Consider the following 16,572-nt stretch of genomic DNA (forward strand, 5'->3'; position numbering starts at 1 on the left):
TACGCAGGAAGCATAGAACCGAGCCCGTGGGCCACCACCAACCCGTCCACGTTTCTAATAGATTTTCCCCGCTCAGTGACGCACCCACTGACAAGCCGACTCTGATCATTGGCAGCTCCATAGTCAGAAACGTGGCATTAGAGACTCCAGCAACCATAGTTAAATGTTTACCTGGGGCCAGAGCGGGCGACATTAAATCTTACCTGAAACTGCTGGCTAAGGATAAGCGTAAATACAGTAAGATTGTTATTCACGCTGGCGGTAACGACACCCGGTTACGCCAATCGGAGGTCACTAACATTAATGTTGCTTCGGTGTGTAAGTTTGCCAAAACAATGTCGGACTCCGTAATTTTCTCTGGCCCCCTGCCTGATCGGACCAGTGACGACATGTTTAGCCGCATGCTGTCCTTCAACCGCTGGCTGTCTAGGTGGTGTCCTGAAAACAACGTGGGCTACATTGATAATTGGAAAACTTTTTGGGGAAAACCTGGTCTGATGCGGAGAGACGGCATCCATCCCTCTTTGGATGGAGCAGCTCTTCTTTCTAGGAACATGGCCAGTTTTATTAGTCCTCCATGACAACCCAGGGTCCAGACCAGGAAGCAGAGTCGTAGTTTAACCCACCCCTCTGCAGCTTCTGTACTGTTACCCACCAATGAGGGGACAGTCATTATTAATTATTTATATATAAGAATGTGTCTATTCAAGGCTTAATTACGATATGCACTGCAGTATACTGGCAGGTTTAGAAAGTTAACGCTGGGGATCGAGGGCAAGCTCCAGCCTCCGCACCACCAAAGCACGTGTAAGCGTACCCATGTCAGGTTTCAAATGAAGGGTCTGCGTCGCCACACCTTACACCTTCTGGGAAGAGCAGGAGGTCAATGATAGAAAGTACCCTACACCCTAAAGGCCTCAGGGTCTTAAGTCAAAAGAATAAAAATCATTTGGTCAAGCTTGCACAAGTCTCCGCTCCTCAACTAAAACAGGTTTTAATCCTAAATTAAAACCGACATCACCTTCACCTGCATGTGACATCACAACTGTTGTCATCCAGAGCTTCTCTAGCCGGGCGTACACCGTGCGACTTTTTCACTTTTTTGAGCCGATTTTCCAGTCGTGCGAGAATCCGCGAGATCGGGGCGAGTTTAGCGCCGAGCGGTCGTGTAGTGTACAGGGGGTTACGAGAGGCGATTAACACCACGTGACCAGCTACCGATCAGCAGTCGTGAGCTCGCACGGACTTCTGGCGTGTTTAATATTTTGCTCGTCCCTCGTGAGGGTATCGCACTGTTGAAGCGGCGCTGCGAGCAGCTGCGACCCAAAAAGTACCAGAACCGCTCACGGCGCATGCGCGCGCAATCCTGCATCAACGCCGCTCGCCCGCTATTTCCCTGATAACACACGCTGTTCGTTTTTGTTTCTACACGTTTTTTTACTCACAAAGATTGTCAAGAAAGCGTGTTTGTCGTGTTCATGTCAAATTAAACTGATCACTAAACACAGATTCACTTTCTTTATTTGGTTTTCCTCATCCAACCCCCGTAAATCCCTGTGTGTCCTCCTGCAGCACTCCCGAAGGACAACAGGCAAGACAAGACACAACAGTCCGACGTGTTGAGTAAAAACTGCTATTTTTAGCACATTTTTAGGGCCGACGTGTTGCTACCAGACGTACAGTGTGAGCAGTCAGGTCGCATCCGAGAACTGGGTCGTGCAGTGTGAGCGCATGACTCGTGAGATCTGCTCTGCGAGGAAGTCGTACAGTTTGAGCTGAAGCTGAGGGCTACGAGTGAAAAAGTCGCACAGTGTCCGCCCGGCTTTAGCCCAGACGCCCTGCAGAGAAAACTCATTTGTGCCGCTTGTTGCCATGACACCGTTCTCTAGGTCACTACCCAAAGCTCGGATTAAAGCAATGGTAAACCTAAAAAGTGAAATTTCAATAGTCCCAACTGTGATACCGTGTCAGATCTGTCCTGGTTGTCCACGCCGACTGTGACTCAACACTCCTCTCTGAGGATCAGGTGGGTCTTAGGAGCACCAAGTCAGCCCGGCTTGTTTCTATTTCTGCAGCAGTGAGTGATAATCTTCTCCATGTTCGGAGAGCGTCTCTCAAAATCCTTCAGCTACAACCTGGTCGAAGCGATCTGTCTTCAGCACCACTTTTATTCAGGTGTTTCCTCCTGTTCACCAGATTCTCTCTTTGCTGTGTCTGGCTGCTAACAGGAACAAGCCGGGATGTTTGCTGAGTGAGCCACTATTCAGATCATGATCCAAATCCCTGACCATCGCTGGGCTTCAGTCATTCCTCCCCCTCCTCCTCTTCCTCAGATGATGCAGAAGGTCTCTTCTCATCTTCACCTTCTAGGAGTCTATTTAACAACGGTCAGTTTTAGGTACAGTTTAACCATCCAACATCTGGTCAACATGGAGACTCGAGACTGCAAGTGTTCCCTTTAAATCGGCCTGCCTTCATCCCGTCAGCTGGAGCTCAGAGCCTCCCTGCAGCTCTGAACACGTGATAACGAATGTCAACAATGATGTTCTCTCCTCAAGGTCCATCTGTATCGTCCTACAGGACTCTTCATGCCCAACACTCGCAGCTCGGATCAGTTGCCAAATCAAAGAATGATTTCCTAAATCAGACGTGAACTTCTACAACTTATAAGCTAGATAATCATTAAATAAACGTTTGTTTATTGCTACTTATAATAATATAATATAATGAAATGCTTCATTAATCTGTGCTTAATGATTGAAGTGTGAAATGAACGTTGTGTTATGATTACAGTGATTGAAATATGTTTCTGCATGTTTATATGACGAGGTCGTCACCATTTGCACAAGGACAAAGTAAAGTTAAGTTAAACGCGTGACACATAGCTAGTCCTTGTCATGGATTTGATCAATATGTTAATAACCCATTTCCTATAGTGAAGAGAGAAGGAGACAATGAGCAGACAAGTCAAACAGTTATAACTGCGGCATAATGGTAGAGCTTGGAAGGTCATTCCACATTTGTGGAACGATGCATGAGAAGAGTCTGGATTGTCCTGAGCGTGGTGTAGGCACTGCTAGCCGACCATCCTGTGATGACCGGAGCGGCCGGGCCGAGACGTAAGCCTTTGCAAGAGGATTCAGGTAGATGGGAGCCGTACCATCTCGGACTTTGTATGCTAGTGTTAGCAGTTTGAATTTGATGCGTGCTGCTAGCGGTAGCCAGTGGAGCTCAATGAACAGAGGGGTGACGTGTGCTCTTTTAGGCTGATTGAAGACCAGACGCGCCGCTGCGTTCTGGACCATTTGAAGAGGTCTCACAGTACAGCCTGGAAGACCAGTTAGAAGGGCGTTGCAGTAATGGAGGCGGGAGATGACAGTAGGTTGCACCAGGAGCTGGGTGGCATGTTGTGTTAGGTATGGTCTGATCTTTCGTATGTTATACAGCGCAAAGCGGCATGAACGAGCAACAGAGGCAACATGATCTTTAAAGGTCAGGTGTTCATCAATCACAACACCCAGATTTCCAACTGCCTTTGAAGGAGCCAGAGATAGGAAGTCATTCTGGATTGAGATATTGTGCTGTATGGATGGTTTTGCTGGGATGACAAGTAGTTCAGTTTTAGAGAGGTTGAGTTGGAGATGGTGGGATTTCATCCATGTTGATATGTCAGAGAGACGGTTTGATATTCATGCAGAGACAGTGTGGTCGTCCGGTGGAAATGACAGATAGAGCTGGGTGTCGTCTGCATAGCAGTGGTAGGAGAAGCCACGTGATCGAATGATCTCACCCAGTGAGATCCAGAACTCAGCTCTCCGAGATACGAAGTTCTGATAACACCGCATTCACAACCCTAACCCATACATCACATCTAGATCCATCCATCACAGTAAATGTTAGTTAACCTGTCATGTTTTAATTGTTGTAAAATAAATTCTTACTTATATAAACCTGACTGTTTTCTGAATCTAAACGAAGTGTGTGCAGGCCCTGAATAAATAAAGAACCCTGGAATCTCCTGATTAACACCGTAGAGACCAGGCAGGCTGATATTTTACGTTTAGATGAGAGTATCGCAGCTTATTGGTCCTAAGTAGAGGTAATGTATACGGAGCTCTTAAAGCACTCAGTTTACCAAACCCTGTCCCAGACTGTAATAATGGATAAGATTTATAAAGCCCTGTCCTTTATTCACACACTGCCACTGATGGTAAGCTACCTCCTAGCCACAGCCACCCGGGGGCACTCTGACAGAGGTGAAGCTGCCATTTGCACCCTCAGCCCCTCTGACCACCACCAGCATAGGCAAGTTGGGTGAAGTGTCTTGCCCAAGGACACAACAGCAGAATCTGCTGGCAGGAGCTGGGGTGAACTCCTCCCATCACTGGTCGACTGACTCTACCTCCTGAGCGACTGCTGCCACCTGTAAGATATCGTATTAATGCTCATCATAGCCGGCTCACCTTTGGTTGTCTTCAGCAAGAAAGAGACGAATGGTAAAATATTTAAATAAATGTGTCTCAGTGAGTTAAAATGCGTCTGTAACTTAGTGATGTTTGGTGTGGTCTGTGACACGTAGATGATGTCGAACTCGGTGGACTTCATGTTGTTCTCGCTCTCCTACTCAGCTCAGGTTTTTGTGTGGGTGGCGGCGGTGGTCAGTAAGCGTGAACACCATTCTGCTCCTGTGGTGTCACCTGACTTAAAGGTTAGGTTTAACAGGTCGGACAAACAGGGTTGCAAGGAACCAGTAACATGTTTGTAGTGACCAATCAAAGCAGTTTCTAAAGCCTCTGTGGGTCCCTCGGGTGGTTTCCATGTCATAGAGACAGTTTGTCCTCTGGCAGGTCTCGCACTCTCACGAGAGCCGTAACCAGACACCTGCTCCTGTTTGGTTCTTGTCCCTCAGGTGGAGGAAAGAGGAGGGGGGTTGAGGTGTGTCAGAGGTCTGCTCTTTCAGCTGCTTGGTAGGTCACCGGGAGATGCAGTGGAGGGAAGCCATTGTTTAAAAAGCAAAGAGGAGGATTATATCTGCAGCAGAATATGAAGACCAGCAAGAGATCCTTCACAGGTAAGAGCTCCTTTAATCCTGGTGGACCCAGAAACAGAACCTTGGAAGAACTTATGTCTGTGCTTCACTCTTCGTTCCAAGTGAACCGGGGGAGAAGATCTCCCTCCACCTGCTGATGTAACAGAACCTCCTTCAGCAGCCGGATGTCTCAGTCTGACCTTTTGTTGTTGACCTCTGACCTCAGGATGAACCTGATAGACTTTGGCTCCTGGAAAGATCAGCAGCTGGATGAAGGTTTTCCACTCATCTGTGTAGCGTGTCGGACTCCAGTACGTTATAACCTGAACGCTCCGGAGCCGCGGTCCGGATCCTGCTTTAATTCTTATTGGTTCTGGTTCAGTTCTAGTGTGGCATGTCTGATGTTCTGGTCCGTTGCAGAGACATGAGACTCCTGGGCGACGGTGGCACAGGAGTTAAGTGCTCGCCCCGTAATCGGAAGGTTGCAGGTTTGAGCCCCGCTCAGTCTGTCGCTACTGTTGTGTCCTTGGGCAAGAGGCTAAACCCTCCTCACCTGCTGGTGGTGGTCGCAGGGCCCGGTGGTATGTGTGTACGGCAGCCTCGCCTCTGTCAGAGCGCCCCAGGGCAGCTGTGGCTACATCGTAGCTCATCACCACCAGGGTGTGAAAGGGTGAATGACTGATTGTGTTGTAAAGAGCCTTGGGGGGTTCCAGGACTCTAGAAGGTGTTAAATCAAATACAGGCCATTGAACTTGTACCATTACACAAGTTCTGCACTTCTAAACGGGTCTTCTGCCAACCCTGGTTCTGAGACTCGGGCCATTTGTGTTCTGGTGCTGGTTGACTTCAGATGTCAACTTCAATTATTCACAGAAAGTGAACAGAACCTGGGAGGTGCTGGTGTCGTGGGACTTGACCCTGTTGAAGGTGTTGGATCTACTAGCTGAGTCGGAATCTGTTTGGGAACTTTCTGAAACGGAGCGGTTCGACATCCAGCCCAGACGACTGAACAGTGACAGGAAAAGCCCGGTTAGCTGAGGTGTGTCATGCTGGCCATTTCTCAGTATGCGTACTCGTCTGAACTGGTGAAACAGCATCAACGTTGGCCCAAGTACTGTTCCAGTCCTAAGTATGCTTCATGGCAAGTTCGCTCAAACTTCTCAATGTGTTCTTGCTCCGCCCATTGCATCGAGGATGCAAGGATGCATCCTTTTGTGGACTTGAGACAGCAAAGAATCCCATAATGCATTGTGTTACAAACCATTATAGGGAGCCTAAAGCCGGGCGGACACTGTGCGACTTTTTCACTCGCAGCGTTCAGCTTCAGCTCAAACTGTACGACTTCCTCACAGGGCAGATCTCACGAGTCGTGTGCTCACACTGCACGTCTGGTAGCAACACGTCGGCCCTAAAAATAGCAGTTTTTACTCAACACGCCAGACTGTTGTGTCTTGTTTTGCCTGTTGTCCTTTGGGAGCGCTGCAGGAGGACACACAGGGATTTATGGGGGTTGGATGAGGAAACGAAATAAAGAAAGTAAATCTGTGTTTAGTGATCAGTTTAATTTGACACGAACACGACAAACACGCTTTCTTGACAATCTTTGTGAGTAAAAAAACGTGTAGAAACAAAAACGAACAGCGTGTGTTATCAGGGAATTAGCGAGCGAGCGGTGTTGATGCAGGATTGCGCATGCGCCGTGAGCGGTTCTGATACTTTTTGGGTCGCAGCTGCTCGCAGCGCCGCTTCAACAGTGCGATACCCTCACGAGGGACGAGCAAAATATTAAACACGCCAGAAGTCCGTGCGAGCTCACGACTGCTCATCGGTAGCTGGTCACGTGGTGTTAATCGCCTCTCGTAACCCCCTGTACACTACACGACCGCTCGGCGCTAAACTCGCCCCGATGTCGTGGATTCTCGCACGAGTGGAAAATCGGCTCAAAAAAGTGAAAAAGTCACACCCGTCTACTTCTGGACCACGGGTCCCCTGAAGAACAAAAGAGAATGAATGCAAGTCAACGAGGCTATGAAAGCCATTTCCTAATCCCGCTGGTTATGGATTTCTCATAGGATGTTCTTCAATTTTAAAAACACGTTCTGATTCCAAGAACGTGCTGATATGTGAACGAGAAAAAAGTTTTTAGGTTTTGTGTGAAAATTAGTCCAGGACTGCAAATGCACTTCACCAAACTGTAGCCATGGAGCCAGAAGAGCAGAGGAAAATGGAGCTTGTGTGGTGAAGTCATTTGTGCGACGTACTGATGTCTGATTTGTAGTCATGCTAATTACCAACATTTACAAGCTGATAAATGGCAAAGTACAAGACTGGCTGGTCGAACCCCATCGCTGGCACGTAAACTAAAGTACAACATGTGTGAGATCCAGCGAGTAAGGCGAAGCGGTTCAGGTTCTTTAGCATGTTCACGTCTTTGTACTTCCGGGACCCATGAGCCGACCGGAAGTGGAGGAGATTAGGCTCAAAACCAGAAATACAGTTAAAACCTGTGATTTAGTGTTGTGATGACAGCAAGGCTTTCTTTGTGCTGCTGTTGAGTAACGGACACACACCTAGCTAGCAGCGCATGACGTAACGGACCGCGGTTCTGTTCTGGTAGAACAGAGAACCGGACTGCCTGACGTCATCCTCCTCCTGCCGCAACGGGATCCCGGGACGTCACTGGCCGACTCCTGTTGCTGTGGTTACCTGTGACGCAACAGTGGGCGGGGCCTGCAGGACCACGTGTGCAGTATAAACGGCCCTTGCGCTTCATCAGTCAGCAGTCAGAGCTGCAACGGTACCGGGACCAGAACCGGGTTGTTTATCTGCTTCGTGTTTTTCCGGATTCCCGTTGCGGGACCAGGATGGCCGTGACGGAGGCGGGATGTGACCTGACCTACTGCAAGATGCGGGGGATCGTCGCAGTTCTCACCGGTGAGCTGCACGCGCACGGTGGCGCGCGCCTTTTGGACAAACCGAGTTTATTTGTACGAAAGTAACGGAACAACGAGCTGTTTCCTCATCTAACGTTTAAATCCTGGAGCTGTGCGCATGCGCCCTGAATGGAAAATGCGTCTGAGGATGAATGAGCCGCAGCTGGTTGCGTAACGGATCACGGCTCGGTTCTGACAGCTGTTTTCTGTCATTCTGCTCCACAGCTTTCATCAAGGAGAGGAAGATGGGTCTGAATGACTTCATCCAGAAGCTGGTCTCCACTCCACACATCTGCCAGCAGTAAGTCTGTAGATGTGAACCGGTCCTGGACCGGATCTGGTTCTGGTTCATTCATGCCCGCCTGCTCAGGACAATCCAATCAGTCCCTGAGTCTGGCAGGACATTCTGCTAATCTGCTGTCCAGGGAGTAAGAATAGATCTAATCTAATCCCTCCGGGAGGATCAGACTCATCACCTGGTTCTGAGTCCAGCCAGAACCGGGTCAGGTGCTGGAAATCACATCTGTCTCCTCCATTTGATCTTGGAGGACAGGTGCCTCAGACAGGTCACCTGTCTGAGTTCTGATCCGAACTCATCCCTCATCCTTTCTGTGTCCTTCAGCATCGAGGTGAACAACTTCCTGAAGATCGATCAGAACCAGGACCAGAACCAGGAGGCAGCAGGAGAAAGTCCAGTAAGATTCTTCTTATTTCATTTTAAAAAAATACTGAAACTTTTTCTGACTATTTCCTGATGTTCCAGATGTTTGGGACCCCCCGTGGATCGCTGGCAGAAGAAACTCAGTGAGTATCTGCAGTTGAATCAAACCTGAACCTGGAGCTTACACATAATCCGGATCTGTTTGTGTCTCCGGATCAGGATCAAACCTTCTGACTTCGACTACCTCAGAATCATCGGCAAAGGCAGCTTTGGGAAGGTGAGTCCGTCCGTCTTCAAAAAGACGCACCGTGGCGGCAACTCAGGGCAACAGCTGCCATGATGAACCAGACTAGAACAGACTACTGGTCCACAGTGGGCAGATCCACTGGTGACCGCAGCACCAACACTTAGAGAAGAAGACTAATAACAGGTACACGCGTACACACAGGCAGCACGCTGGCGTTGTAACCTTCGACCTCTAAAAACCACAAATAACAATGAAAAACTTGGGTTCTAGAACTAGGTAGCATAAGGTACATACTATGTACATCTGGTATTGCACGAGTATTGAACACATACTGAGTACTGCATTGGTGGTATTGTGTACCAGGATGACGCCAGTACCAGTTAAACTGAGGAGGTCTACACTCGTACTGCAGAGGGGATGGAGGACCTACGGTAGCGTTCTGGTTTACATCTGGGATGTCTCCGTCTGCCTCTGAAGGAGCTGTCCATGGTCTCCACAGTGGGATGCAGTGGGTGGGAGGGGCTTTAAGATGGAGGTCATCTTCCCCAGCATCCTCCTTTCACACATCTCCTCAACTGAGTCCAGTTAGCAGCTCAGAACCGAGCTAGCTTTGTGAACTAGCTTGTTCAGTGTCTTCCTGTGTCAGTCAGAGCCGCCTGCCCCCCGACAGACCAGCAGAGTGGATCACAGAGAGACGACAGGATTTTAGCAGCAGAATTACCTCTGAAGGACCTCAGCCTCCTCAGGAGGCGGCTTTGGCCCTTCTTATACAGCATCTGTGTTGTTGGACCGGCTCAGTTTGCTGTTGAGGTCAACACTTTATGATTGCGTTGCTTTAGTATTGTGGCGATACATGAGCGGTCTTATAACCTGCTGACACCAAGTATGGCAGCTGCACCTACTCGAGTCCACGTGGTGAGGAAACCCTTAAATTCTGACAGACGACCTATAGCCATCACTTCCGTAGTCAGAGTAGTCGATTATTACCGACAACGCCACCTTGGGAACGTCGCCCAAGGAAAGGGTTAAACAGTAAGCACGTAGATCCGTTTCCAGTGAAGTGAGACGTGGTTTCAGAAATCACAATCATTTATTAGTTAGACAAGCGGTAACAATGTCCGTTAGTAAAATCCGTCTGTGCAACGTTATCAAACACTAGCATTAATCAAATAAGTGATAAAACAAGGGAAATCTATCTAACTCTTAAATTAAATGGATTCCCACTCCGTCCCAGAGTAAATGATGCACTGCTGCTAAACAACAGCCAGATCAAAAAGGCTGGAGAGGGAGGCCGGGGACCACGGAGGCAGACAAACCCCAACAACACCCGAGGCAAGTGCACATTCACACCAACACACAGGAAACGGGACCGCCGCCTCCGAGACCACACTCCTGCCTCAGCCTGCACAAAGAAAACAAAGAATTACAAACAAACAAACAAACAATACAGTAAAAAGTAGATGTTCTCCTCCGGGGCTCCAGCCACGCGCCAGGGAAACTTCCTTGGAACAACTATTTTGAGACAAAATCAAGCGAGCGAAACAGCGGCGCCGCCGGCCGGACCACGGAGCGCTCCAGCTAATAACGCCCGAGCCAGAAGGGAACTTCCTGCCCAGCAGCAGCGGGGATTCAGTCCATCCCTGCGTTCACGCAGAGCTGGCCTCAGAATGCTCCACCCACATGTCATCCCCCTACGCTCCATCTACCCAGAGGCTAGCGATGCCGTCACGCCCAACACCAACAACTATTGCCCAAGCTGTAGCGTGCACATGGACGTAATTTTTTTTGGGGGGGGGGGACAGGGGGGACATGCCCCCCCCCCACTTTTTCCAAAGTCAAGTTTTGACCCCTGCACGTTTCACCGTCCAAAACAATATTACTTCATATTAAACTGACACTGGTTGAGCTCCAGGACCAAGCAGAAAACAGCCGTTTGTGTTGAAGCCCGTTTCCCGTTAGAACACACTGTAAAGATACCCCCCCCCCCCCCCCCCCCCGTGTCCCCCCCACTTCTAAAGTGAACTTACGTCCATGAGCGTGCACAACACAGCCTGAGAAGCAGGTCCTTAGTGCCAAGCCTAGGAGCTGTCGAGGTACCTACCACCACTGGAGCAGAGCCGATCGCGCAGTGAAACGCAGCCGGAGCACACGGGCTGGCAATGCCAAGACGAGACTAGCCGCTTCCTGGATCTACTTCCTTCATGGGAGGAGCTCCCCGTTTACAGCAGCAGCGCCCTCCTACTTATGGAGGCTGTGCTGTTCCAGTCCAATCCACCTGGAGCAGGTGTTTCATCTGCTACAGCAGGTGTGCTGATGTGGTTGCAGTTGTTGTGCAGAACAGGAACCTGCTGAAAAACGGTGTTGGACTGAGTCAGGCCTGATTGTTTTGAACCTTTCCCTGTTTAATAAAGTGTTGAATTAAAATGAAATGAAACACCCAGGTGCGTAAAGGTATCCACCGCCTCAGTGTCTGCTCTCTGGATGTTTCCTGGTGAGTGAGGAGGAGGGTTTCTCTGGACGTCAGTCACCATTTCCTCTGGTGTTCAAGCGAAGGTGGTCACACCAGTCCACGACGACTGACCTGTACTGTTAGGAGCCAGCGCAGTGGCGGCATGGCGATGTGGGACTGTTGCTGCCAAGCTCGATGGTGATATCACCACAACGGCAGACGTCTGACTGAAGATTACGCCTTCGAGCATCAGAAGATGATGTCGTGTGTGGAATGTCCACAGCTTGTCAACAGAATCAGCCGAGACGGCAAACCGGAGCGGTGTGGAGCTCGGGAGCTTCTCTCCACCGAAGCTCAGACCGCCGTGGAGGACAGACACCTTCGGGAGCGGCTCGTGGAAAAAACCCCATCGGTATAAAAAAAGTTACATTCAAGATGAAAGAAAGTCTGTGAGAGCGCAGAGACGGCCCCACACCTCTTCACACCGCCACGCTCACGACCACGCTGTCCCACACCTGTCTCTGTCCTCATGACACCATGTCTCTGTCCACACAGGTCCTCCTGGCTCGGCACAAGGAGACCACCAGGTACTTTGCTGTCAAGGTGCTGCAGAAGAAAATCATTCTGAAGAAGAAGGAGGTCAGTCAGCCAAGTCCTGGTCCCCCTGAAGCAGCATGTCCACTCAACTGTCCCCTAACTGTCTCTGACTGTCCTGCAGCAAAAGCACATCATGGCTGAGCGCAGCGTCCTGATGAAGAACATCAAGCACCCGTTCCTGGTGGGACTCCACTGCTCCTTCCAGACGGTGGACAAGCTCTACTTCGTCCTGGACTTTGTGAACGGGGGCGAGGTGAGCTCTCTGCTGCTCGAGAGTGCTGCAGACGGAGAGCGGTGCTAACAGATGTTTGTCCTCGGCAGCTCTTCTACCACCTTCAGAGAGAACGGGTCTTCCTGGAGCCCAGGGCCCGGTTCTATGCTGCTGAAATCGCCAGTGCTCTGGGTTACCTGCACTCGCTGCACATTGTGTACAGGTGAGCAGGGATCCTACAGCGCCCACTGGTGGACACACGGAGCACAACAGCTAATTATGTCTTCTACAGGGACCTGAAGCCTGAGAACATCCTTCTGGACTCACAGGGTCACGTTGTCCTGACAGACTTTGGACTGTGTAAAGAAGGACTTGAGCCCACCGGAACCACAACAACATTCTGTGGGACTCCTGAGGTTTGTTCAACACCCAAATCAGGAAGTCCTCTTTCTGCTGGACGTGTCTTGATGTTCTTCTTTGGTTCCTGCAGTATTTGGCTCCAGAGGTTCTGCAGAAGCAGGCGTATGACCGCACAGTGGACTGGTGGTGCCTCGGGTCAGTGCTCTATGAGATGCTGTACGGACTGGTGAGTAGAACCACAGACTCTGTTCTGCTCTCGTGACCCTAAATTAACCGGACCTGCGCTCCTTCCTCAGCCTCCCTTCTACAGCCGGAACACAGCGGAGATGTACAACAACATCCTGCACCAAACTCCAGTTCTGAAGCCCAATGTCTCCAACGCAGGCCGGGAGCTGCTGGAGGGGCTCCTGCAGAAGGACCGCACCAGACGGCTCGGAGCCAAAGACGACTTTGTAAGTTCTCACAGCTGATCCTTGTTCTGCGTTCTGGTTCTCCATCAGTCGCTCACCATAGCTCTGCTTCCCTCCAGCTGGAACTCAAGTACCACTCTTTCTTCTCTCCGGTCAGCTGGGAGGAGCTGATGGCGAAGAAGATCCCACCTCCGTTTGTCCCGTCTGTGGTATGTAGGGTCCAGACCCGGACGTCCAGAACCAGAGTAGTGGGTTCGGGTTAAAAACGCCTTATTCATAGAGAAATGAGCCAACTGCACCTACTAACGTCAGTTCAGCGTCAGAACCGATGGTGCTATTGTCTCTAAAGCCGTCTTCACAGGCCAACCGCAGAAATAATGATGGAGCACCTTCACCCTCGTGCTTTACTGGAGAAAAGGCTCACAGGAACACTTCTACACCACTCACTGGTTCCAGCTAGACAGCTGGTATCTCTGAGCTCAGGCTGGGAGCTGAGGAAGCTCCGCATCGCAGAGCGGTGTGCTGCTGCTCACGATCTGAGCGGGGTGGGGGAACCGTGCAGCAGCCTCAGAGTCATCCTCTGACCTTAACGTGTCACCACGCCGGAGTTCAGCCGGCTCCGTCTGGTTGGTGCGTTTTCCGCCTCCAGCCGATGACTGACCGGTCTCCATCTCTGGCCTTCAAAGTCCGAAACCCACGGAGCAAACGCAGTTTTTTTCAGTCTCTCTGTTAGCGTGGATGCTAATGACTGCCAACAGAAAAGGAGGGGGTGCGCTAGCGTAGCAAAGCATTCTGGGATTCATGGTATTAGCTGCGTATGCATCAGCGGGCCCAGGTGGGCCCAGTCTAATACACGTGTCATAGATGACCTCACGGGCCATAGAAACTGCTCCGGCCAGATCTGGCCCGAGGGCCGGAGTTTGAACCTGAGCTTTGCAGAAACATCTAGAACTCAGAGTCACTATGACCAGAACTAGAAGTCCAGATGGTTCTGTGTTCCAGCAGAAGTTAAACATTTAGTGCGACCTGATCATCAGTCTGGTTTTGTTGGACCTTCATGTGGTTCTGTCTCTGTTCCAGTCCAGTCCCACTGACCTGAGGCACTTCGACCCGGAGTTCACCCACCTGCCTGTGTCCTCGTCTCTGTGCAGCGACTCCATGGCAGTGACCAGCAGCATGAAGGAAGCAGCCGGAGCATTCCCAGGATTTTCTTACGGACCGCCGGAGGAACAATCCTTCATGTGAGCAACCCCGTCTCGGTCCCAGGAAGGGACAGGAACCAGAAGTCTGGACTCTGAGACATGGACCTCAGCGCAGCAGCTTGTGGGTAGTCCAGCACCACAGGTCCAGTCAGCCTGAACCATCAAGATCAATAAGACGTGCCAAGTGTGGAGCAGATCCAGGATGATAGAACCTGCTGGTGCTGGTTCTGGAGCCCCCAGCTGCTAGAGTGGGATATGAAGTGCCTAAAGCAGGAACTGGTCCAGGTGGCAGAGCTGTCCTCAAAGAACGTGCTCCAGTAGTTTGGACCTCTGAGTCGATGCCTTCTTTGTTTAGTCTGTTGGTTTAATGTGGAAACGAGTTCTGTGACCCGTTTGTCTTCACCAGAACCTGTTATGGTTTAACTGGGATTGTCCTCCATCATCCAATCACACAGAACCAAAGGTCATCAAAGGTCATGGGTTCTGTCTCATCAGCTGTTCCTGACAACCAATCGGCACCACCTAAAGGTTACCGCTAGTTCTGTTGGCCAGGAGAACCGGGCCTTGGAGCAGATGTTCCAGACATTATTTTGGCCAGTTCTGATAAATTCTCAGAATTTATGGAATCAAACACGCGGTTCCGAATCAGTGATGTCATGTACTTGTTTATGTGTAAATCAGCTGTTTAACGAGTCAGCTGACCTGGAATCGGTCAGAAACAAAGTCTGTGATCAGCTGTTTAACAAGTCAGCTGACCTGGAATCGGTCAGAAACAAAGTCTGTGATCAGCTGTTTAACAAGTCAGCTGACCTGGAATCGGTCAGAAACAAAGTCTGTGATCAGCTGTTTAACAAGTCAGCTGACCTGGAATCGGTCAGAAATAAAGTCTGTAAATGAGCTGTTTAACGAGTCAGCTGACCTGGAATCAGTCAGAAACAAAGTCTGTAAATCAGCTGTTTATCGAGTCAGCTGACCTGGAATCGGTCAGAAACAAAGTCTGTGATCAGCTGTTTAACAAGTCAGCTGACCTGGAATCGGTCAGAAACAAAGTCTGTGATCAGCTGTTTAACAAGTCAGCTGACCTGGAATCGGTCAGAAACAAAGTCTGTAAATCAGCTGTTTATCGAGTCAGCTGACCTGGAATCGGTCAGAAACAAAGTCTGTGATCAGCTGTTTAACAAGTCAGCTGACCTGGAATCGGTCAGAAACAAAGTCTGTAAATCAGCTGTTTAACGAGTCAGCTGACCTGGAATCAGTCAGAAACAAAGTCTGTAAATCAGCTGTTTAACGAGTCAGCTGACCTGGAATCGGTCAGAAACAAAGTCTGTAAATCAGCTGTTTATCGAGTCAGCTGACCTGGAATCAGTCAGAAACAAAGTCTGTGATCAGCTGTTTAACAAGTCAGCTGACCTGGAATCGGTCAGAAATAAAGTCTGTAAATCAGCTGTTTAACGAGTCAGCTGACCTGGAATCAGTCAGAAACAAAGTCTGTAAATCAGCTGTTTATCGAGTCAGCTGACCTGGAATCGGTCAGAAACAAAGTCTGTAAATCAGCTGTTTATCGAGTCAGCTGACCTGGAATCGGTCAGAAATAAAGTCTGTAAATCAGCTGTTTAACGAGTCAGCTGACCTGGTATCGGTCAGAAACAAAGTCTGTAAATCAGCTGTTTAACGAGTCAGCTGACCTGGAATCGGTCAGAAACAAAGTCTGTAAATCAGCTGTTTAACGAGTCACCTGACCTGGAATCGGTCAGAAATAAAGTCTGTAAATCAGCTGTTTATCGAGTCAGATGACCTGCAATCGGTCAGAAATAAAGTCTGTAAATCAGCTGTTTATCGAGTCAGCTGACCTGGAATCGGTGAGAAACACAAATAAAGTCTGTGATCAGCTGCTTAACAAGTCAGCTGACCTGGAATCGGTCAGAAATAAAGTCTGTAAATCAGCTGTTTAACAAGTCAGCTGACCTGGAATCGGTCAGAAACAAAGTCTGTAAATCAGCTGTTTAACAAGTCAGCTGACCTGGAATCGGTCAGAAACAAAGTCTGTAAATCAGCTGTTTAACAAGTCAGCTGACCTGGAATTGGTCAGAAACAAAGTCTGTAAATCAGCTGTTTAACGAGTCAGCTGACCTGGAATCAGTCAGAAACAAAAATAAAGTCTGTGATCAGCTGTTTAACGAGTCAGCTGACCTGGAATCAGTCAGAAACAAAAATAAAGTCTGTGATCAGCTGTTTAACGAGTCAGCTGACCTGGAATCGGTCAGAAACAAAGTCTGTAAATCAGCTGTTTAACGAGTCAGCTGACCTGGAATCGGTCAGAAACAAAGTCTGTGATCAGCTGTTTAACAAGTCAGCTGACCTGGAATCGGTCAGAAACAAAGTCTGTAAATCAGCAGTTTAACGAGTCAGCTGACCTGGAATCGGTCAGAAACAAAGTCTGTGATCAGCTGTTTAATGAGTCAGCTGACCTGGA

General features: G+C 49.5%; 1 protein-coding gene and 1 long non-coding RNA gene across 3 annotated transcripts in view; one reads left to right on the forward strand and one right to left on the reverse strand.

Moving 5' to 3' along the window:
- Nucleotides 1–14,367, forward strand: part of si:ch211-195b13.1 (STKc_SGK domain-containing protein) — a 45,630-nt gene extending 31,263 nt beyond the window's left edge. Inside the window, exons 1-13 of one of the 2 annotated variants that reach the window (XM_015940837.3) lie at nt 7,747–7,963; nt 8,188–8,263; nt 8,585–8,657; nt 8,726–8,766; nt 8,843–8,900; nt 11,875–11,958; nt 12,038–12,169; nt 12,238–12,350; nt 12,420–12,543; nt 12,618–12,713; nt 12,784–12,939; nt 13,017–13,106; nt 13,978–14,367. In XM_015940837.3, the coding sequence (XP_015796323.1) occupies nt 7,894–7,963; nt 8,188–8,263; nt 8,585–8,657; nt 8,726–8,766; nt 8,843–8,900; nt 11,875–11,958; nt 12,038–12,169; nt 12,238–12,350; nt 12,420–12,543; nt 12,618–12,713; nt 12,784–12,939; nt 13,017–13,106; nt 13,978–14,142 (1,278 nt within the window). In that variant the 5' untranslated portion in view covers nt 7,747–7,893 and the 3' untranslated portion in view covers nt 14,143–14,367. Of the gene's footprint in view, nt 1–7,746; nt 7,964–8,187; nt 8,264–8,584; nt 8,658–8,725; nt 8,767–8,842; nt 8,901–11,874; nt 11,959–12,037; nt 12,170–12,237; nt 12,351–12,419; nt 12,544–12,617; nt 12,714–12,783; nt 12,940–13,016; nt 13,107–13,977 lie in introns of those variants that run through there. The other variant, XM_054736448.2, reaches the window with a different exon arrangement.
- Nucleotides 14,368–14,993: 626 nt separating this feature from the next.
- Nucleotides 14,994–15,263, reverse strand: LOC139064239 (uncharacterized). Its single transcript, XR_011517316.1, has 2 exons — nt 15,182–15,263; nt 14,994–15,073 (listed from the first exon to the last, which is right to left on the reverse strand). It is a non-coding gene; the product is annotated as an uncharacterized lncRNA (long non-coding RNA).
- Nucleotides 15,264–16,572: the final 1,309 nt, after the last annotated feature.

The sequence above is a fragment of the Nothobranchius furzeri genome, chromosome 19 (assembly GCF_043380555.1).
Source record: "Nothobranchius furzeri strain GRZ-AD chromosome 19, NfurGRZ-RIMD1, whole genome shotgun sequence".
In the NCBI taxonomy this organism is placed as follows: Eukaryota; Metazoa; Chordata; class Actinopteri; order Cyprinodontiformes; family Nothobranchiidae; genus Nothobranchius; species Nothobranchius furzeri.